The sequence below is a fragment of the Falco punctatus genome (genome assembly GCF_963210335.1).
Source record: "Falco punctatus genome assembly, chromosome: 6".
Taxonomy (NCBI): domain Eukaryota; kingdom Metazoa; phylum Chordata; class Aves; order Falconiformes; family Falconidae; genus Falco; species Falco punctatus.
In genome coordinates, this window is record NC_137585.1 from 58,141,284 (window position 1) to 58,163,381 (window position 22,098).

Below are 22,098 nucleotides of genomic sequence, written 5' to 3' on the forward strand. Positions count from 1 at the left end.
CAAAACTCTTACAATAAGGACATCCCTTAGAAAAGCCAGTAGTCTGATGGTTGAAGTTGTCAGTTAAAAACAGTAAACCAAATTTAAATCCTTATTCTGCTTAGTTCTGTGAAGACAACTGAAGACCAGTAAACACTGGTCTTCTACATGCCCAGTGATTTCCAAGCCATTTAATCATTTGAAGGTGAAGGCACTCAATTTAATTTTTTGGACAAAACTGTCATGTCTGCAGCCAAAAAATCTCTTTTCTTTCTGAGCTCAGTTCATTTATCTTACTGACAAGAAAACAGAATAAAGGAATTTCCTCTGTTTGCATTTAAGTCTGAAAATTGGTGTTGAGGTGTGTTGGAGCATCCACTTTGCATGTGTACACCCACTCATCACGTTACCACCTCCACCCTCCTACCTATGTGTTTCTTCTTGCTGGTGTCATTCAGCAAAGCTTTTTCTACCTCTTACTCTGCTTGAGGGTTCTTGCCATGTTCTAGCTTATCTCCACTAGTGTTTCCCAGGCATTCTGTCTGCGCCTCTTTTCTTTACAATCCTCCTTTTTTTTTTTTTTTTTTTTTTTACCTGAAGCCACCAATCTTGTTTTACATGAAGCTCAACAATTTCATAGCTCCCATCTGCCCTTCCTCTGGACTCTATTTTCAAGTATTTTCCTTTTAAAGAACTACAGCTTATATCTTCACAGATATTTGGACACCCATTTCCAACTAAAATCAATAGGAGCTTGGCAAACCTGTAAGAATCCAGGCCTAGTCACTAATAAGCTGCAGGACAATATTTTTTATTAAGACTTTATTTCATATCTAGATTTAGCTTTGGTTCATACCCTCCCCCCCGCCCCCCCCCCCCCCCCCCCAGTATCTCTATCAAATTATTTTAAACACAGTAAAAAGCTAGTAATCTTAAATCTTTAGCTGTATTTATTAGAATTGTCAAATTCTGATAAATAACCTAAAGGGAAGTTGATGTAGTTCTGTTGCTGAAAATCTTAAAATCTAACTGTGATCTATGTAGAGAAAATACACATGTGCATAGTTCCACCACTTCTGCTCAGTCTGCCTAAACAGGTCAAATTGCTGGTTTGAATCATTATGTATGACAAGTTATACCCACTTGTGTTGAGGCAGACGCGGAAGGATATGTGTTTTCACAGGCTAAAAATGTATGTAATTTAATAATTTAGATTATGTAACTTAATCTGAATCATTTAGAAGTTACCTAAAGCCAAAAGCCAGCCAATCCTGTTCCCTTGCATATCTATTATTCTGTCAACATAGGCTATGTTTTACCTAGTACAGTGATACAGAACAACGATGCAGCTTTGACGCCAGTCCCATGGTTGTTCTCATCCACCATATGTCAGCATTCATTTCTCAAAGCAGTTTTGGTGTACATGAGCTAGATTCCTCTTGGAGGAGCCTAACCTCCCAGTTTCCCTCCAGATGTGCTCAAAAGCTTGAAGGGGGTCTGACCCCACACGTGAACCATGCCATTGCAAAGTCCTGCAGCATGTACCTAACAAATGCCAATAAGTTCTCAAGCAGGGCGGAGGTCTCTAACACTGTGGATCCATCTGATACTCTAGAGAGCTAAATGCCACAGGAGCATCTGCCTCAGCTGCCAGCTCTCAACTCTTTCTGGACACTCTGCTGATCCTTCCTCAGTCACAGAATTATAGAACCATAGAATGGTTTGGGTTGGAAAGGACCTTAAAGATCATCTATTTCTAACCACCCTGCTACATGCAGGGCCACCTTCCATTAGGCCCCATCCAACCTGGCCTTGAACACTTCCAGGGATGGGGCAGCCACAATTTCTCTGGGCAACCTGTTCCAGTGTCTCACCATCCTCACAGGAAAGAATTTCTTCCTTGATCTAATCTAAATCTACCCTCTTTCAGTTCAAAGCCATTATCACTTGTCCTATCACTACATGCCCTTGTAAAAAGACACAACATCACAAAATGGTCAGGGTTGGAAGGGACCTCTGGAGATCATCTAGGCCAATCCTCTGCTACAGCAGGTTGCACAGGATCACATCCAGGTGGGCTTGAGTATCTCCAGAGAAGGAGACTCCACAGTCTCTCTGGACAGCCTGTTCCAGTGCTCTGTCACCATCAGTCTCCCTCATATTCAGATGGAACTTCTTGTGTTGCCATTTGTGCCCATTGTCCCTTGTCCTGTCACTAGGTACTACTGAAAAGAGCCTGGCCCATCCTCTTGACACTCAGCATTAAGATATTTTTAGACATTGATAAGATCCCCTCTCAGTATTCTCTTCTCCAGGCTACACAGGCCCAGCTCTCTCAGGCTTTCCTCATAAAGGAGATGCTCCAGTCTCCTCATGATCTTCGTAGCCTTCTGCTGGACCCTCTCCAGTAGTTCCCTGTCTCTCTTGAACTGGACCCAGCACTCCAGACGCAGCCTCACCAGGGCAGAGCAGAGGGGCAGGATCACCTCCCTCCACCTGCCGGCCACGCTCCCCCTAATGCCCCCCAGGATCCCACTGGCCTTCGTGGCCACACGGGCACACTGCTGGCTCATGGGCAACGTGCTGTCCACCAGGGCTCCCAGGGCCGTCTCCGCAGAGCTGCCTCCCAGCAGGTCAGCCCCCAGCCTGTGCTGGTGCCTGGGGCTGTCCCTCCCCAGGTGCAGGACCCTACACTTGCCTTTGTTGAACTTTATCAGGTTCCCCTCTGCCCAGCTCTCCAGCCTGCCCAGGTCTCGCTGAATGGCAGCGCAGCCTTCGGGTGTATCAGCCGCTTCTCCCAGTTCTGTGTCATCAGCTGGGGGTACACTCCATCCCTTCGTCCAGGTCACTGATGAGTAAGTTGAACAGGACTGGACCCAGTAGTGACCCCTGGGGAACATGACTAGCTACAGGCCCCCAGATAGACTGTGCCACTGATCACAACCCTCTGAGCTCTGCCATTCAGCCAGCAGTTCTCCAGCTTTCTTGTAGGCCCCATTTAGGTACTGGATTATTCCATGGTCACATCAGCATTTCCTATTAATTTAATAGCGCTAAGAAAGAAGAATAGCATAACAAAACTAGAGCTGTCACGAATATGAATAGCGTTTTATGCTGTAGTGGGTTTGCATGGCCAGGTTTTGGTAGTTGGGTGGGCTACAGAGGTGGCTTTGTGAGAAGATGCCAGAAGCTTCCCCCATGTCCAGTGGAGCCAATGCCGACCAGCTCCAAGATGGACAAGGTAGCCGAGGCCAAGCCCATCAGTGATGGTGGTAGTGCCTCTGGGATAGTGTATTAAGAAGGAAAAAACCCCAACAATCTGTGTGACTGGGAGAGAAGAGTGAGACTATGTGAGAGCAGCAGCGCTGCAGACACCCAGGTCAGGGCAGGAGGCAGGAGGGGCTCCAGGCGCTGGAGCAGAGATTCCCGCAGCCCACGGTGAAGGCCACGGTGGGGCAGGCTGTGCCCCTCAGCCCATGGAGGACCCCACACTGGAGCAGACATATGCCCAAAGGAGGGTTTGACCCCACGGGAAGTCCTTGCTTGAGCAGGACCTGCGGCCACATGGAGAGAGGAGCCCAGGCTGGGGCAGGTTAGCTGGCCAGGCTTGTGACCCTGCAGGGGACCCAGGCTGGAGCAGTTCATGAAAAACTGTAGCCTGTGGGAAGGGCTTATGTTGGAGAAGTTCGTGGAGAACTGTCTCTGTGGGAGGGACCCCACACTGGAGCAGGGGAAGAGTGTCAGGAGGAAGGATCAGCAGAGACAAGGTGTGATGAACCGACCACAACCCCCATTTCCTGTGCCCATGCACTGCTGGGGGCAGGGGGTGGGGGGGTGTAGGTGGAGAGATCAGAAATTAAGTTAAGCCCAGGAAGAAGGAAGGGGTTGGGGGAAGGTGTTTTTTCTGATTTGCATGGTAATGAAATAAACTAATTTTCCCCTGTTTTGCCTGTGATGGTAATTCCTGAGTGATCTCTCTGTCCTTATCCTGACCCATGAGCCTTTTGTTACTTTTCTCTCCCCTGTCTGGTTGAAGAGGGGAGTGATAGAGCGTTTTTGGTGGGCATCTGGTATTCAGCCAGGGTCAAAACACTAATAAGCAGTGAAGAGGAATTAAGAATACTGTCACAGAGATGCAAAAAAATGAGGCAGAAAAGCAAAACAGAACATAAAGCCTACTTCTAAAATCTTCATAATAATTTGCAAATGTAATGCTATAATTATGGGAAATTACTTCATTCCAATGTATTCCTAGGAAAAGAATGAATGTAAAAGAGTGATTAGTGTGCTATGTACAGTAACATGCTATTATATTCAGTTTGTCATGCTGCCTTTAATCATCTCATATTCCTGTCTCCTATGAAATCATATTTATTTTTACTTCTAGACTCTGTGCTGGTTGTACTTTGCATCCTACAGATCTAGGTAAAAGCTAAGAAGAAACCCTTCTTCTAAATATTGGGCAGCTTATAATTCTAACATTTTTTTTATTTAAACTTCTCAGATTTTTCTTATTTCAAGTATGTAGTTGTACAGGAAAGTGTGGGGAAAAGCTTTCAGGTCTATTTGTCTCAAGCAACTGTTACTTGCCAGTTTTTAATTATCAAGCTTATCAATATTATTAGGTGTGAATGAAGAATGTGGGTTTTTGTAAGTAAAAATTGTTTACGAAATGTATCTATTGCATGTATAAAATATGCATGATACTCTTCTTACTAATTCAAGATGGCATTTTAAGTATATGAATTATAAATTCATAATACTGTAAACATCTAGGTGGACATTTAAGTTAAAAAAAAATACTTTTGACCTTTAAAAGTGCTATGATTTTTTGTATTATTATTGCAGGACCTAGTATGAACAAAGGGCAACATCTAGAAAAGAAGATTTTAAACATTGTATTTGGAGCAATGACAGTAACTGCTGTAGACATTACTTCCAAAAATGTGGCTACTTCTTTCCATTTCTAAATGTAGAAAGAAGTCTGACTTCAGGTTCCTTTCTTTTTAATTTTCTAATCTACTTGTAACATTGAACGTGTACCAAGGAACTGCAGGAAAATTTATTGGTTTCATACAATTGAAAACACTGGAAGAGGATGCCAGATGTTGACAGTAGTACTCTCTCTTACTTTTCTTGTTCACATAAATTCTAGCAGCAGCAGAAGCTGTGGCTTTAAGCGAAGATGCAAGGGTCTGTGGATCAGATAGTTCTATAATCTGGCATGTCTTTCTAAATCAGCACCAAGTCCTACTTAACACAGGTATGGGATCTATGAAGGAAGCTGAAGGGTCAGGCCTTGTAGAGCTCTGCAGACCTGCCCCCTTTTCACACCAGCTTGTGTGTTAATCATGGTCCCACGGTTGTACAGTCCCACAGGTATTAGCCAGGGCTATATGACTCCCACGGGAGTTCCAGTATCAGTCTGTTACAGTTTAGAAAACAAAAAGCAATAAATTACATAAAACAATTTATTACAGTTAAGGGTGTATTTGTTTGAATGAATTTATGGGAGTTGGTTACACCTAAACAAGCAGCTACCTGTTAAGCCACCAGTCTGAGCTGAGCTTGTGCTGGTTGAAAAATTGGGTTACCTAGATTTTGGCAGAGCACATAAGCAATGTCATATCAGTGTAATCCTTCAAAAGGTTTCCTGTTCTTACAAAGCAACCCAGCTACAGAGCTCCTGATTTTTAGATTTCAAATCCAGATCTCAGATGGAGGTTTAACACAAATTTGGGAAGTGAGAAGGAAGACCAGATATACAAAAGTCAGTCCTACTACATTAGTGTTAGTGTTTTGGGGATCTCTAGTTCAGAGAAAATTTGGGTCTTCTCAGTTTTTATTATCAATAAATATAGCAGAAAATAAGATAAAGACTGTATATCCGTTTCTAAGGCACCTGGTCCAAATTTTGACTCTACTTGCCTGGCACTAATACATCGTAAACATCCAGGTGTTAACTTTAACCTCTGGAATAGGCTTGCTGTCTTCAGCTAAAACGAAGTATCTGTAAATCTTTGCAGAATATGGTCCCTAGTTTAGACATCATCTGAAGAAGCAGCTCTGAGTGATAATTGATTATTTCTCAATATTCCCAAAGAAAAATGTAGCTAAGTTTCTGTTGCAAAAGAATCTAGAACCCGGACTGTGTTCACATCCTGTTACAAACTTACTCCAGATGCTGAATGAAAAATAATAAAACTTGATTCAAAGATGAACAAGTGCCAATGAGCCAGAATTAGTCTTAAATTCAGTAGGGAAATTACCAACTTTTACACCAAGACTATTCACTTGGATTTTTGAGCTTAACTACTCCTGTTGTATGCAAAAGATCTTTTAATTTAATTTTTTCTATTACTATGCCTCTCACTGAAAAGTTACATAAATATTCTGCTCTGCCGCTGCTTCAAGCCCATGAAAAGAAGTGCCTGAGGTTGTTGATGTTTATGAGGTGACTCATCAGCGTTTGTCAGCTTGAAGGGTTTTGGCCTATGTTCCATGGAACAAATGTCAAACACATAAATGCTACTTTAAAATTATTTTTTTTTTATTTCATAAGCAGCTGCCTCAAAATGAAGGGAGGGCTTTTGAAAAGTTGTGGAGTTTCATGTCATTTTGTGCTTTGTCAGCAAAACCTGGGACAGGTGGAAGCGGCCTGGGGCCCTGATGACCCCTGACTGCTGCTTTATCCACAGCCCTTGTTTTGCAAGTATTCTGGCATGCGATCAGGCAGGTTGGGCTTGTTTTCATCCCAAGTTAACATTAGGAAACTTTTCGAGTGTCTTTTCTAGTGTTAATGAACTTTGCAGTGTTCCAACCAGTTTCAAACCTCATCCAGATAATTCACTGGTATCACTAATTATCAGCTGGTTTCGTGCTTTTCACAGCGGTGAGACTACTGTTGTTATTTCACAAACATTATTTCGCAAGCTGGATTTATATTTAACCAGTGCTGCTGCTTTGCCATGTATGCTGTCACCCGAGCCCACCACTGCAAGGCCCCAACCGCCGCGTGGGGCCTGAGCCACCGGCCCGGGGCAGCTGCCGCAGGGACGGCTGCGCACGCTCACAGCTCGGCGTTTTGCCGAAGGCAGACCCCGGTCCCGCTGAGGACCGCTACCCGGGAGCCCACCCGCGGCTGGGAAGGTCTCTGGCTGGCGGGGCGCAGCCCCAGCCATGTCCCGCGGCCGGTGGACGGGCCGCAGCCCCGCGCGTCTGCGGGCGGCCAGCCGGGAGACCGGGCTGCCCCTCGGCGCGGCGCGCCCCGGCCCGCCTGCTGGGCTGGGCAGGCCGGCTGGCGCCCTTCAGCTGCAGAAGCCGCCCACGGCAACGAAGCAGCCGCCTGCCTGCGGAGGCGCAGGGGACCGGGCCGCCCGTGCTGTGGCGACGGCCGCTGGCAGGAAGGCGGCAGCGTCGGGCGGAGGGACGCGGCCCCGCCCCCGCCATCAGAGAGGGGAAGTGTCTGCACTGAGGGCAAACAGCGCGGGCACCTGGCCGCACGGGGCAGGAGCGTCCCTGGGGTGGGCTGCGCTGGGCTGGGCAGGGCAGGGCAGGGCAGGACTGAACCGCGCCGGAGCGCAGGGCCCCTCCCAGCCGCCGGAGAGGCGGGCGGCGCATGCGCGGAGCGGCGGCGGGGCGGGATGGTGGCGGCGCGGGCGGGCCGGGGGAGCAGGTCGGTGCGGCGCGAGGGGCGGGAGGCAGGGCGGGGGCCTCCAGCCGCCAAGCACCGGGCAGCCCAGCCCCGAGCGGGTGGGGGGCGGCCGCAGCCGCGCCCCCATGAACGCTTCGGTGTCGCCTAGCAGCGCCCCGAGGTGCCGGGCGCGAGAGGCGGCATCGGGGCCGGTGCGGGCCGGGCCGGGCCGCGGCTTGGGCCGGGCGGGAGGAGGCCGAGGAGGAGGAGGAGGCCGAGGCCAAGGCCGAAGAGGAGGCCGAGGAGGAGGTAGCGGTGTCGCTGATGCGCTGCGCCCTGTGCTTTCCCACCAGGTGTTCTCCCTCTGGCTTCCTATGTCCTGTGACCAGGAGGATTTCTTCGCAGCGTACCTCAAGATGATGGCGAATATCGTCGTCCTGAACTTGCTCATTTGTATCTCTCTGGTGTTCTGGATCGTGTCCATGACCGCAAGTACGTACTACGGTGAGTCCGCAGGGGCCGGCCTGGCGCGGCCAGGGGCCGGCTGAGCCGCCCGCCCCTCCAGCCCCCGCAGGCTGCGGACAGGGAACTGGGGAGGCGGTTGTGCACAGCCCCTTCCATCCCCGGTAGAGCTGGTAGCCTCAGACCTGACAGTAGCTGATAATGGTTTAGGTGTTAACGGCTGCTGTGCCCTTTGCAGCTCTGCCCAGGGTTCCCGTGAACGTTGGCATCGTTTGGGATTTGTCTCCCTGAAAAAATGCAAATAAGATAAAAATGAAAAAGTGAAAAGTGCGCTGGTAGAGGCCTTTCTGTATTAGGGGAAGTAGTGACAGCAGGGGGAGGAGCACACCAGCCTTCAAGACAGTTTTAGGAACATACATGCAACCTTTGGATAGGGCATGCAAGAAGAATTCTTTGGTCAAGGAACAGAGAAACATGGGAAATGGTGCAAGAAGAGAGGGATGTCTGCACGGAGTCTCTGGAATGGGAGTGTGTGATCAGCTCAGTGTTCTGTTCAGGCAACTCGAGTAGGCCATGGCTCAGTTGTGTGTATTTGCAGGGACACTAGTAGTTTCTGTGGTCTATCTTTTTGGTTCTGGGACCATTTTTACAGCAGTGTGCAAAAGCAGCAGTACTACCTTCAGTATCAGCTCAAGCCTAGAAGAGTTTAACTGCTTTTGCAGGACAGATGAAGACCTGTCTTTTAAGACCTTAGCCAATTTCATGCAGAAAGAGCTCTGTTGTCAGTGCTGCGAGTGTCTGAGGATGCAGTATGAACACCCTTAACTGCCTAGTGTCACCCTGGATCCAGAAGAAGTAGAACAAATAGCCCACCAGTATTAGCTGCCTTCTGCAGCAGCAGTTGAATGTCTCCACGTGGTGTTTTTCAGTGCTTCAGGTTTTAGGATGGGATATTAGTCCTGGTACAGTAATAAATCTGTATTACCTGTACACTAATACTTTGGACTAATACTTTGGCTCATAGAGGGGTGTCAGACACATAGCAGGTATGCAGAAGCAGGCTTCACAACCAGGTTTTGTTTGTGTCATTTAGAGCTAGCCAAGTTGGATTTAAACACACAAATTTATTTGTGCGTGTTTGCTCTCTATAGGTATAGTTTTGAGGTTTTCTGCTAGTTAGGATATTCTAGCCCTTGCTATCTAATGTGATTGAGCATTGACAGTGTGGAGTAGAGAGCCCTTGGTATCAGGTGAATCAGGATAAGAACTGATACAAAGGAGGAGACTGCAGACAAATCCTCCTTTTTGTAGAGAAGTATTGTGGAACAAGAAGGACATAAAACTTCTGTTGTCCATTTGCCTGAGAATGTGGAAAGACCTTGGCTTGAGGTGAATGAAGTGTATAGTAGGATTGAGCTTAATGAAGTGGGAGAGAGAGCTTAAATAAGTTTAGCCCATAAAACGGTCCTTAACAACAATAAATATAAAAATACTACAAGCATAATTTTATTACTTTACAGTGTATAGTTCATAGTAATTGCTTAAGCATCAAACAGGGACCAAAATGTTGATAAAATGGGAATGTTGAAGAATCCATAATAGACCAATGAATGTGTACTTAGTTTTAACTGTTTACATGTAGTAGTAATTTAGTACCAATACTTTGTGATCCCCCCCCCAAAAAAAAAAAAAATAAATGCAGAATTCTGTTTAACTCAACCAAAAAGAACCCTATTGTGTTCTGGTACTGCTCACACTCAAGTTAATACCAAAAGCCTTCTTAGTTGGTAATAAGCAATACCAGACTACAGCACTGGAGTTCTCTTCATATGCAGCCAGTGTAGTTGCCTTTTGAATTTTTGAGTCAGCCCTTGACTGCAAGACTCCCTTGCTTGCCTCCCTGTGGCATTGGGGCTTGTCAGTGCAATGTTGCTGCGAGTGTCTGAGGATGCAGTATGAACACCCTCAACTGCCTAGTGTCACTCTGGATCCAGAAGAAGTAGAACAAATAGCCCGCCAGTATAAGCTGCCTTCTGCAGCAGCAGTTGAATGTCTCCACGTGGTGTTTTTCAGTGCTTCAGGTTTTAGGATGGGATATTAGTCCTGGTACAGTAATAAATCTGTATTACCTGTACACTAATACTTTGGCTCATAGAGGGGTGTCAGACACATAGCAGGTATGCAGAAGCAGGCTTCACAACCAGGTTTTGTTTGTGTCATTTAGAGCTAGCCAAGTTGGATTCAGTACACAGAAGTTTTCGTCTTGTGAATCATTGTACTTGCAATGGCAAGTGTTTTACTGTTCTATCTTACACCAGGGAGCCTGCGTATCTGCAAAGTGCTAGGTACTGCTGACACAACACCACAACTTGTTGAAAACCATCATGTTTAGCTTTCCAGCAAGAGAAGCTTCTGGGGTTGTGTGAAATCTTTCTTCTATGAGACTGAGACCTACTTTAATGCTAGACTTGTGATGTCTTACATTTGTTTAGTAGATATGATAAATAACTTGTCATGATTTTGTATTTTTTCAGCTTGAAACCTACATTCACTATTAGCTTCACTTTTTAAGTGTGTGGTTATTTTAAACCGAAACTGTTGCTTGAAATCTTGATGAGACAGTTACCAGCTTAAAGGATATTTTTGAGAGCCTTACACCAAGTTCAAAAGAATGGAAAGGGCTGATGTTTTAGAAAGCAGTCACACCATTTTCACCTAGTAGATTGGCTTTCTTGTAATTTTTCTGGTAGTGAAATTCTGTCAGAGTAAGTGGTATAGTTCAGGATATAATCAATAGCTATCTTGCCTCTGGATGTCAGACTTCGAAATTGTAGTATTAAGGATTTCTTCTCAGACTTTTAAATTTCAGTATTCTGTAACATACTTTTGGTGTCTTTTGCAATGAAAATTACATCTTCCAATTTAAAGTCAACATGAGGTGTTAGAATATAAAGGTTGTGAGACTCTTACTGCTAAGGCAGTAATTTACTGAGTCAGTGTAATGATTGAAGTAACATCTTTTAACTGGACAATAATAACTTGTTTAACTATTTTAGTGAGTGTTCTGGAATTTTAGAAGGAAACAAATATGTTTAGGACATTGATGATGAATTGTCTCCTTAGAATATAAGTTGCTATGGTCAATAGTGCTTTATCAAATGGTGTGGAATTATGACAGCTGAGTGGGATATTGTTTTCCTGTTCTGCAAACTTGTTTTAATTCAGATCATAGTAACTTGAATGTATGAGCAAAAGGAACAAACTGGAAATTCAGCAGAAAGTTTTTTTAGAAGGCACTGTAGATATTTTGATGAGAAACTAACTTGATTAATTTTTTTATTTAGTTAGTTTTGTTTGTAAAAGTAAACGGTTTGTAGTTTTGAAAACCAGGATCTTTTTGCTTGGGAGTTCTTCAGCTGTCTCGGTGGTTTAAGCATTCAAATTTAAAAGTTATTAGTGAAGAATATCATTGAAAGCAGTCCTTGTAAAAAGTTTGGGGTTTGACTAATTTCCAGTTAAATACTTCAAAACATTCTAAATTGGCTTTATTTTCTGTATAACAAGGAGAATTAACAGGTGAGCCATTTCTGTGTAGATGTTAGTACTAGACCTGCCTGAAATAATTTCTTTCTCTTCAGCTCCCAAAAAGCAGTATGCTTTCCAAATACAGGAGCTTTGCTTATGTACAATACCTTTCATATGAAAACAAGCAACTTCCTTTCTTAAATCAGTGTAATTTATCACTAATGCTGTGATTAAACTGATTTGTTCACAGACAAGCAGAAGAATAGAATCAGTGCATAAAATAAATAAATAAATATGAACTGCAGGACTTTCTGCTAGTTTTATTAGATGGCATCAAGTATCACTGTAGCTCAACTATGCACTTACATATATTACAGAATATATAAGTTTTCCAAACCAGGATAAAGAGGATATGGTAGTAATATTAAAGCTATAGAAACACAGCTATTACCCAGTTTATATGCATGCTAATGTCTTCTCTCCACATAGAAATGAAACAACTTCTGAAGTCTTCTGTTAGCCAGGTAGCATCAGCCCTTCTATTAACATAGTGTAAAAATTGATGGTGTAGACAACAGTGACAATATTAGGCACATCCTAGGAATAATTTGGAATACATAGATGATGAAAAAGGGGATGAAAAAAGTTGCTTCCTTTTCACAGCCAAGAGCTAGCAATCAAGCTAAAGCTTTTGATGAACAAGAGTTACTTTTCCTAAAAACACAGGCATTTTGAGATGGCTTGAAAAACAAGGTAAAGCTTCCAATATATTGTAGTATTTTTTCTTCTATTACAAAGCTAAAAAACATTAGTGATCACGGACAGTGTTGTTCATTCCCTTTGTTGTTGCCATCTTTTCTGAACTTCATCAAAAAAAGAATCATGATAGTAAAAAATTCAGATTTTTTCCTATACTTACCAGATAATTAGTCGTAACAATCTATAAGGCAAACTCTTGCACGAATTTATTTACTTAAAGTTGCTTTGCAGTCTCTTTAGATGAGAAGAATGCAAATGTTTTGTTAACTGGAATTTTAGTTTGGTGTTTATTCACATTTGAAGCTGAAGTCTGTGTACCTTACTGTGGCTGTACGAGTGGCTTTGTTTTTTTCTAAAATTTGAACTTACCTGTTGTATCCAAATCAAGTTTCAGATGGTCTTAACATTTTGAATGTTAATTTTGGGGGTTTATAAATCCCTTTTAAAATGGAAAATATCACCACTTTTATTTCTTACAACATATGACTTTTTTTGGTAATTTTATTTCATGAGATGTATTTGCTTTTTTCTGTGAAAGCTGAAAAGAAAAATTGAGTAGGTAACTGCAGATATTTTGGTCTTCTATTCCTGTGAATGTTTTTCTTCTGAAGGGTAAAAAGTTTTAATCTCTGTTAAGGTCAAATCTTAAATATATTCATGTATTTATCAGGTACTTTACGACCCATTTCTCCGTGGCGCTGGCTTTTTTCATTCTCAGTTCCACTAGTGATTGCTACGCAGGGTTATAAGAAGAAGAGTCTTGATCATAGTGGTGTATTGGGAGGTATGTTTTCTGAGACTACTAAGTTAAAAGTTCAGTAAACTAAATAAAGGTCTTTTTCATTGTGTGTAATATTCTTTTAAGACTTTATTACCTAGTTCTAATAAAAGTATAAATGTAAGCATACGTATCTTGAATTCATACTGTTTTTTTTCTCATGCCTGTTTAAATAGTCATGTTCAATTTTGCTGCTGTTTGTAATAATTTGATTAATACTATAATTAAGGTTTATATAAAGATTCTTGTTCTACATAAAGATTATTTTAAACTTCAGTATAGTATGCAGTTAAATTGCATATTTTGATTTAACATATAGATGGATTCACATAGAGGTAAAGAAATGGCAGAGACAGCGGTAAAGAGGTAACATAAAACTGAGCCATGTCAGCAGCCTGCCTGCCTGCCTGCCTGCCAGGTAACCTGTAAAGATAAACTAGAAACCAGGAAAGATAACATGGTTCTCCTTTCTGTAATATGAGCAGTTCTAGGCATTTTTATGGCTTCCCAAAAATAAAAATAAAATTAAATCTGCACTTCACTTCAAACAAATAACCATTTCAACAAAGTTGTTCTTGACCATGTGAGAAAAGCCCCAATGTAGTGTACAATATGTTTGTTGAAATCTGATGCAGGATTTCTGGGTGAGGTGATTCACCCTTGTCTTGGGGCCTTGTCTGAGCTGATGGTCAATGGAAAGAAACAGGACCTCAAATCCTTTCCTCCCGTGTCACCCGTTTTGCAAGTCTTGTTCTGTGTGTGAGTTAAGGGGAGCATTTTCTAAATCAAAAAAAAATATCTTTTCTCTTCTGCCATGTTTTCACTTCATAATATGTGAGTTCTGCTAGCCAGTTTATATTGGCATTTGCTTTAAGTGCAGCCAATTTTCTTTCAGTTGTGAAGAATTGTAATCTCATGTGGGCAGTGAGAATTAGACCTCTGCTGTGAAGGAGACAAAGTACATCCAGAAGCTCAAATACTGAAGAAAATTACAGAAAGAAGAAGATGGCATAAAAAAACAGAAACAGAAAATTAAGAAGGGAGAAGTAGTATCTATTAAGATGTATGGAGTTATCCAGGTTGTCCTAGGGACCTCGTGGGAGGGATTTGATTCCTAAACTGAAGATAAACCTATTGGTAGAGACACAGACACAGCTGTATGTATGCTTCTTGAACAAATAATTATATTCTTCAGGCAGAGTACTTAAATTTCTATTGTATATCCTTTGGTGCGTTTTTTTAAAATAGATCTTTAATTTTGCACAGTATTACTGATTTGTGGCAAGAGAAGGTCTTAAAAATCTCACACTTCAGCAATAGCAGTAAAATCATCAATTTAGCAATAAAATCTAAGAGAAAATGATAAAGATGCCTTTCTTTTTTCAGTCAAGATGTTTGGAATTGTCATACAGGTATTAGGCATTTCAGTATTCTCTTGTTGCATGATTGCCTTAGGTTTATCATGAAGATACTTTTCATATTCAAGAGATTAAAGATACTTAATTGCTGTGCAAAGCAGGCATTATGACATGAAAGAACTTTATATCTTTTTTTTCCATAGGATTGGTGGTTGGATTTATCCTTACAGTTGCAAATTACAGTTTCTTCACTTCTTTGCTTGTATTTTTTGTTACTTCTTCAAAACTTACTAAATGGAAAAAAGATGTAAAGAAGCAAATAGATTCAGAATACAAAGAAGGTAAGCTGTAACATTTTCATTCTTTCAGATCCCTTGTGGAAAATAAATACTGCATACTCCTGTTGCTTTCAAAGGGTCAGATGAGATGCAACATCAGGAGTAGGGAACACTGTTGTCATGTCTCCCCTTCACCTGCATCCCTATGAACATTAGCAAGTGACTTCTTTTGCTTGTGTTCTATTTAATAAATTGCTATCTAGTTTCTGTTTTGAAAGTGTGTCTTTGTATATGTGTATTTTGCTTTTGTCTCATGCTGTTGCCTGTCTATTTTGCCTGAAAATGCTAAAATTTAGTTTCTGTCACTTTAGGTGGACAGAGGAATTGGGTGCAAGTATTCTGTAACGGTGGTGTTCCTACTGAGCTGGCTGTCTTATATATGATAGAAAATGGACCAGGTGAAATTCCTATTGACTTTTCAAAGCAATACACAGCATCATGGATGTGCTTATCCCTTTTGGGAGCCTTGGCATGCTCTGCTGGTGATACATGGGCTTCAGAGATTGGTTGTGTGTTGAGTAAAAGCAAGCCAAGACTGATAACAACCTGGGAAAAGGTGCCAGTAGGTAAGGTGTTATCTGTTCTATGTGTTCTTAATATTTTGCTGATCTGTTTTGAATTATGCATCCAACCTGAAAAGTTAAAAGAAAGACCCAGAAAAGCAAGTATCAGAAATCTGGGATTAGAAAATTAGAAAAATCTGGGATTAGAAAATTAGAAAAATCTGGGATTGGCAGGAATGCATTCTCTGAAATGGAATATACTCAGCTGTGTTTCTGTTGCATCTTGTTGGTGAGATGCACCATCCAGGGAGCTAAAATCATTCTTAGTGAAGGTGGTCACTTCTCATTTCTGTCACTATTAAAAGTGTTTGTATTTCCAATAATACAAAGAGTATAAGTTACCAGCTGAATTTTTCAGACATTAAAATTCTAATCAGTAGAAGAATACATACGTTCAATACAGAGACTACAGAAAAGTCACTTCTTAACCGAATTGCTCATTTCCTTTTATATCTTACCAAGGGTGGGTAAGGTGAACCTTCTGTCTGTCAAACTTTGTCTACACAGTGGATGACATTGCTACCTTAAAGCAGTGTGTCTTTTTTGAGTCTTGCTGGCATGTTGATGTGAATTTTAGATCTTGTGGGATGGAATGTAAATGCATGGGCATCTTTTTCTTGTGTCTTTATAAGCATTCTTCAGATTTTTATTCAGTGAGCTGTCAAACATCTTCCTTTCTGTGGATATTGTTATTTCTTTTAGAAGTGTTGGTGAAATGTGTCTTGGTATGTACTTCTTCTGAAAGAGGCATTGCTTTAATAACGTGCACATCTCAAGCTCTGTATTTTTTGGAGCAACTCTCTCTTTTTCTTATCCTGCCTCCCATACCTTACAGCAGACAAATACCAGGTGATATTGAGAGATGTGATATCTGGTTTTATTACATTTAATTCTAGTGAATATTTCTAGATAACTGGCCTTAGAGACAGAAAAAGTAGTAGTAATAGGCTGTAACAGTACAGGTTAAGCTTTTCAGCAGCGTAATGGGAATTGTAAATAAAAGCTGTGGTAGCAGAGCCTTGTGGATATAAGGAGGAAAGATCGCTATGAACACAGGTTTGATTTCCTATAAACCATTTGAACAAATACAAGTCTTTATGAAAAAGTTTGTCAATCAGCTTGGTTTTGTTTGATTTAGGTACTAATGGAGCAATTACTTTAGTGGGCCTGATCTCAAGTTTGATTGGGGGCATGGCAGTAGGTATAGCCTACTTTATAACACAACTCGTTTTTGTGACTGATCTGGAAATATCTGCTCCGCAATGGCCCATTGTTGTGTTTGGTGCAGCAGCTGGCTTACTGGGATCACTTGTTGATTCATATTTGGGAGCTACAATGCAATACAGCGGTAAGATTTTTCTCTTCGCCCCCTTCTCCTAATGTAACCTAAAAATGGACTTGAATTTCAAGAAAGGCTGAGGACATGATTTCTAAATGGAAAAAATACAGAAATAGCAACACACAGGACAAAGGGAGCCAAAGTGATGGACATGATAATGAAAACAAGAGCAGGGGCAGTTGGTCCTTCTCCATGTTTTGGTTTGTTTATCTTGTGTTACTGTCTAATTGATGACTGAAAGAGACTGGAGATCTTCCAACATGTTACCTTGGAAGACGCAATTGCTGCCCTCTCCTTTTCCATATATCTAATTAAGGTAACATTTTACAAGAGAAAATATCAGCTTAATTTTATCCATTTACTTAGATTAAATTGATACTGCAGAAGTCCATTTCTGACTCTGAAGATGTAGCAATAGTCTCAGCTTTAAGAATTAAATAAGAAAAGCTCCAGGAAAATGTGTACAGTATTTTGGGTAGGCTTTGTTCTTTTCACTGCTTAGTAGGTTGCTGTTTCCTGTAAGTTAAGCTTATCACAAACTAGCTGTGACTTTAAAAAAAAAAATTATGTCCATTGTTTTAAAAAAATCTTGGTTGGCTGATTCTAAATGATTTCAGTATTTACTCATTGCCTTTAAGGATTATTGTGAATAAACACTACGGGCAAACTTTAGGAAAACTTGCCCTGTGTTTAAAAATTGTTTAGAGACTGTATCTGACACTATTCTGGTTAACAGCTGGTTTACAGAGAGAACTTAATTTTTCAGATGTCATTGTCAGTATACTTATTTGTTGGAAGTCAACGTTTTGAGTGTGCAGATCAGCTGCCTGAGAGATACAAGTCCTTTAAATCTACTGTCACAGTGAGAACTGCAAACTGTTGTTGATGCTGTAGATTTGGCTTTCCAGCAGTTTTTATGCTCTGTTCCTTGTAGTGTTTATATAATATAATATAATGGAGTGTTTAACCGTTTGAGAAGTTTTTAGATGTGTCTGTACTAAAGAGGAAACACTTAAGCACTCAGACTATGTTTCGTGCTCCTAATGAGGCAGATGCATTAAGAGAATGTGGTAAAGCTAGCTAATGTGTGCCTGCGTTTATCAGCATCTGTTTCTTCTTTACTTCAGATATTTTTCCATGCTGAGCAACTTACTTTGCTAGTTGCAGTAGGGACAGTATGCAAGTCCCACAGTTTCTTTTACAAATTCATAAGCACTGCTGGAGTATGTATACTACATACAAATATGGGCTCTGGCATATATATGCTGATATAGATGAAATAGTGCTGCTCGTGTGGTGCACCCTGTTAGGTTTTGTGTCCCTCCTTACTTTAGCCCACTTCTCCAATCCCTATTTAAGATGGTCACATAAGAAATACTCCTATCTCTCTACAGTATCTTGAAAAACAATAAACGTGGCAGTAGTAATAAAGAATTGTCTTTTTTTGAAAACTTCATGCTACCACTGCTAATCCCTTCTGTCAGTGTTTTTCCTGTTGGTAGGCTTCCTAGACTTAGTTTACATAATAGTCTGTGATACCCGCTGTTTCTAATAGAACATCTTTCCCTGCCCACACATTTACTAAGTAAAACTTTGTCTGAGTAGTTGCACAGAATTAGATTCAAATTTTCCCATGTTATTAGTCTGAAGCTGTACCTATTCCATAAATAACAAAGCTAATGGAAGGACTTACTGTTACCTTTCCTACTTGTTTATGCTTTGAATCTATGATTTACGTGCATTTGAGTATATATTTATAAAAAATTATTCCCAGTTTTTCTTTCAAGAAATCTTAAAACTTCCTAAAACATAGCCAGTGTTAAGAAGTTAAACTGTCAGGCTTTGGAGTTCGATATTTTTTTTCCTGTAGTTCTTTTGCATTATCCAGAGCTATGTTTAAATGTATGATTCAAAGGTAACAGTAATACCAGCACTATACCTGTCAAACAAGTTTGTGGTGTGGGGTTTTTTAAAGTTTTGCCTGAAGTGCTGCAGACTTTCTTATAATAAATCAGCAGGTCAAAAGGAAATTTCCATGTTCTAGGTATTAGCAGATATTCAAATCTACAGAGAAAAATAGCATTAATATAAAATATACTGATTTGTTCTGGAATGTTTCTTCATGTCAACCTTAAATGTGTGCACATATATGTACCCAGTTATACTTTGCTACAGTGTGAGTTGGCATTAAAATCAAATGTGCTAGAATTTTATGCTTTTATTAGCATATAAAATAATGCAGCTGGACAAAACATAGGATAACTGTGTGTGTACAATACCAGCTAATGAAACACAATACTAGAGTACTGATAAGCCATTTCTTGCTCTACCTGTTTTAAGTACTAGGACAAAAATCCAGCTGCTGGTAGTATAAAACTGCTGTGTGAATAGGTATGATAAATTCAGCCTCTGTAAGGAACTTGTTTTCTGTCAGATCAAGTAAAAATTTTATTTCCATAATTTTCCTTTGAAAACAAACCTTGACAGGAAATACGTGTTGCTAATCAGTTGTTTCGGTTCTGTTCAAAACAGCATTCTTTGCCTTGGAGTGGCTCTTGGAACCACTTTCTCATCTTCTGATTTAGGTTCTTTCATTCCTGCATAAAGAGAGAAGTAGACCTGAAAAAAGTGTAACTTTTCAAGAGAAGTAACTTCTAACATAAAATATTCCATTGATAGCGCATTCTTTGAAGCTACCAGGTTAAACTAACTGTAACTTAGTTTAGTCTGTTGGTCTCTCTTCTTACAGAGGTTTAACACCGTAATGGTAAACTAAATTTAGGAAGTTGCATGCGCTCGGTTACAGTTTGTTTGGCTTTGTAAAATGAATTTTTTCTCTTTTCCCAGGTTTCGACCAGAATATTGGCATGGTTGTCAACCACCCAACAAAAGACTCTAAACACATATCTGGCAAACCTATATTAGACAACAACGCAGTAAATCTTTTTTCTTCTATAATCATTGCTTTGGTGCTTCCAGGCATGGCATGGTGTTTCTGGCCCAGGGGCTGAAATAGTTTGTTTTCTGCATGTGATTCATTTATGTTCAGTCTTACTCAAAGACAGAAGAGTTCTCTTCGAACTCTTTTGAAGAGAGAGATCTGAAATTTTCAGAAAGTGAAAGAACTTTCTATCTCAACTTACTAAGGCTGTAAGCTTCATGTGGCACTTGGCATGTCTCAGTGCAAGGAAGGCATTTTGTCAATATGCTCTTGCTGCTCTTCACATGGATGTAGATCATTGCCAAGTGAGGTGAAGCACTTCATTTATCCTCATGGAGCTGAAGCACTGGCATCTATGTTCTCTCCAGTCCCCTGCAGCTGGAAGGGCAAGAACCTGGAAATAGAAGTCTGATCTACATCAGTCGGTGTGATGGAGCAGTGTGGCTATTATCCAGGCTAGACACAAAGTACACTGCAACTTTGTGTAGGCAATGGTAGCACTGGTGAAATGGGTGAATTCTGGTTATTTCCCATAATCTACAGTACGTAAGGGTTTATGGGATTTTTTTTGTTTGGTTGGTTGGGGTTTTTTGTGAGGGGGGGCAAACAGAGAAGTAAGCCTTATTGCCTATTCTGTATCCTGATACTATCTCCACTTCCTTGAGAACAGGGTTCGTAAAAGTGGTGCCACTGCATAATGTTTGAAGCAAAAGATTAAAACTCGCTACTTCTTCCAGTAAGAATAATAAATTTCTCTGTGCTTTCTTAACATCTTTATTTCAATACTAATGATACTTACGAAGATTGTCAGTACTGTGGTACTCATTAAATTATCTAAAGTTAAAGTTTACAGTTATGAATTCACATTCATCTCTTTAGAAATAGAACATTTTTTCCATAAGCACACAATTGTTCCATAACGCTTAGCGTTCTGACCAAACTGTAGTCTTTGGTTCCTTCTCAGCAGTGGAAGTGTTTCCCATTTTGTTTGGGGTTGTTATTCACAGATGATGGCCTCAGCCAAACAAGCTACAGAGGTTATCCTCACAGTGAATGGGGAAAGTCTTACTTATTCCCATTTTGAAGTGGTTTATTTAATTTTTGGTGCTCAGGCTCCTATGTTAGGTGATTCCATCTTCCATTATTAATTTATGAAAGAGGTGTAAGTAATATAGCCAGCACAGATTGTATTTAAACTTTAGAGGTACCTTCACAATAACCTGTCACTGTCGACATTCAGAAGCTAGAGCCCATACTGTTAACTTTTAACAAGCTTTTCATCTTTAAAGGTAGGTGAGTATTTTGTATTGAACATCTGATTTTTTTTACGAATGTCTGGTGTATGTGGCTGTCTTAATTCACTTGAATTGTGTGTTTTGTCACCTTTTATGGCAATGGTCAAAAATTTTAACACCTTCTGTGTTGAGTTTACTCTTGAAATGTAGCCTATATAAATCTGGAATTTATCACTGGCAACAGTTCAGTGTATTATCCAATTATAAAGATGAGATTTCAAACTAGTAAAAGCTTTCTGAAAAGAACTGTTTGTGTAGTTGCTGTATGTCTGTTCCTGTGGAAAGGCACAAGATTACAAAAGGAATATATGTACTTGAACTGTAACAATAAATACATGAGATTTACACGCATTGTTTGGGTTTATGCTGCTTCTAAATAAACCCTGTATTAGTTGTCTTTACATATTTTATTAATACTGTTGTGATTTCTACAATTAAGAAAGACACAATTTTTGTAAAATAGTTTAAATGCCTTATTTTTGTATTATATTGTTTTCTGAAACAAAGTATACCTTAAACACTGAAGTGGACAGGGTCAGCTTTTTCCTATTGGATATGGGTCTCATTTGAAAGAACAGCTTGCCATAGTGAGAGGACATCTACGATTTTAAATTCATAGCAGCATGAAATGCTTTGATCTGCTATCATACGAATGAATGTGATCTGAATGAGCTCTTGCAGGTAGGACCTTCAGAGGCAATTATTCAGAACTTCTTATTTGTCATGTCTTAGTGATGACACTGAGTTGGTTTTGAAATTCCCACTCACAAATCTCCAGTATTTAGAAAGGTCTGAGCACTCTTGAACTCTTAAAAAAGGACAGTGTTAAGTCTGGGTGTATTATATTGAGCGAAGTATAGCTTATACAAATATTGTTACATTTAACTAGTAGCTGTACAACTGGTAGCTGGGGCGGGACAGGGGAAGCAGAGGATAACAGGGAAGAAGTTACGGAATGTAACAAACTGCCTGTAAATGGTGTGTGTCACTAAGCAGTTCCTCCTCAGGAAGGAGCAGACAGCAATACTACCTGTCTGCTTGGACTGGCACTACTTGGAGAGACAGAAAATGCAGGAAGTAAAAAGGAAAGATAAAAAAGTCGAGGAGGTAAGAGAAAACGAAGGAAAT

General features: G+C 40.8%; 1 protein-coding gene across 6 annotated transcripts; it reads left to right on the plus strand.

The window, feature by feature from the left end:
* Positions 1 to 2,837: 2,837 nt before the first annotated feature.
* TMEM19 (transmembrane protein 19) lies at positions 2,838 to 21,321 on the plus strand. Of its 6 annotated transcripts, none has more exons than XM_080393844.1 (7): positions 3,423 to 7,502; positions 7,966 to 8,104; positions 13,029 to 13,142; positions 14,698 to 14,835; positions 15,144 to 15,398; positions 16,534 to 16,743; positions 19,582 to 21,321. In XM_080393844.1, exons 1-7 carry the CDS (start codon positions 6,948 to 6,950, stop codon positions 19,743 to 19,745), a joined length of 1,575 nt encoding a protein of 524 aa, XP_080249970.1. In that variant the 5' UTR covers positions 3,423 to 6,947; the 3' UTR covers positions 19,746 to 21,321. The 6 variants fall into 6 exon arrangements, with proteins under 6 accessions (XP_080249971.1, XP_080249970.1, XP_080249969.1 ...); XM_080393843.1 differs by having other exon boundaries at positions 3,579 to 7,502; positions 7,966 to 8,116; XM_080393847.1 differs by lacking the exon at positions 3,423 to 7,502 and adding an exon at positions 7,573 to 7,654 and having other exon boundaries at positions 7,966 to 8,116.
* Positions 21,322 to 22,098: the final 777 nt, after the last annotated feature.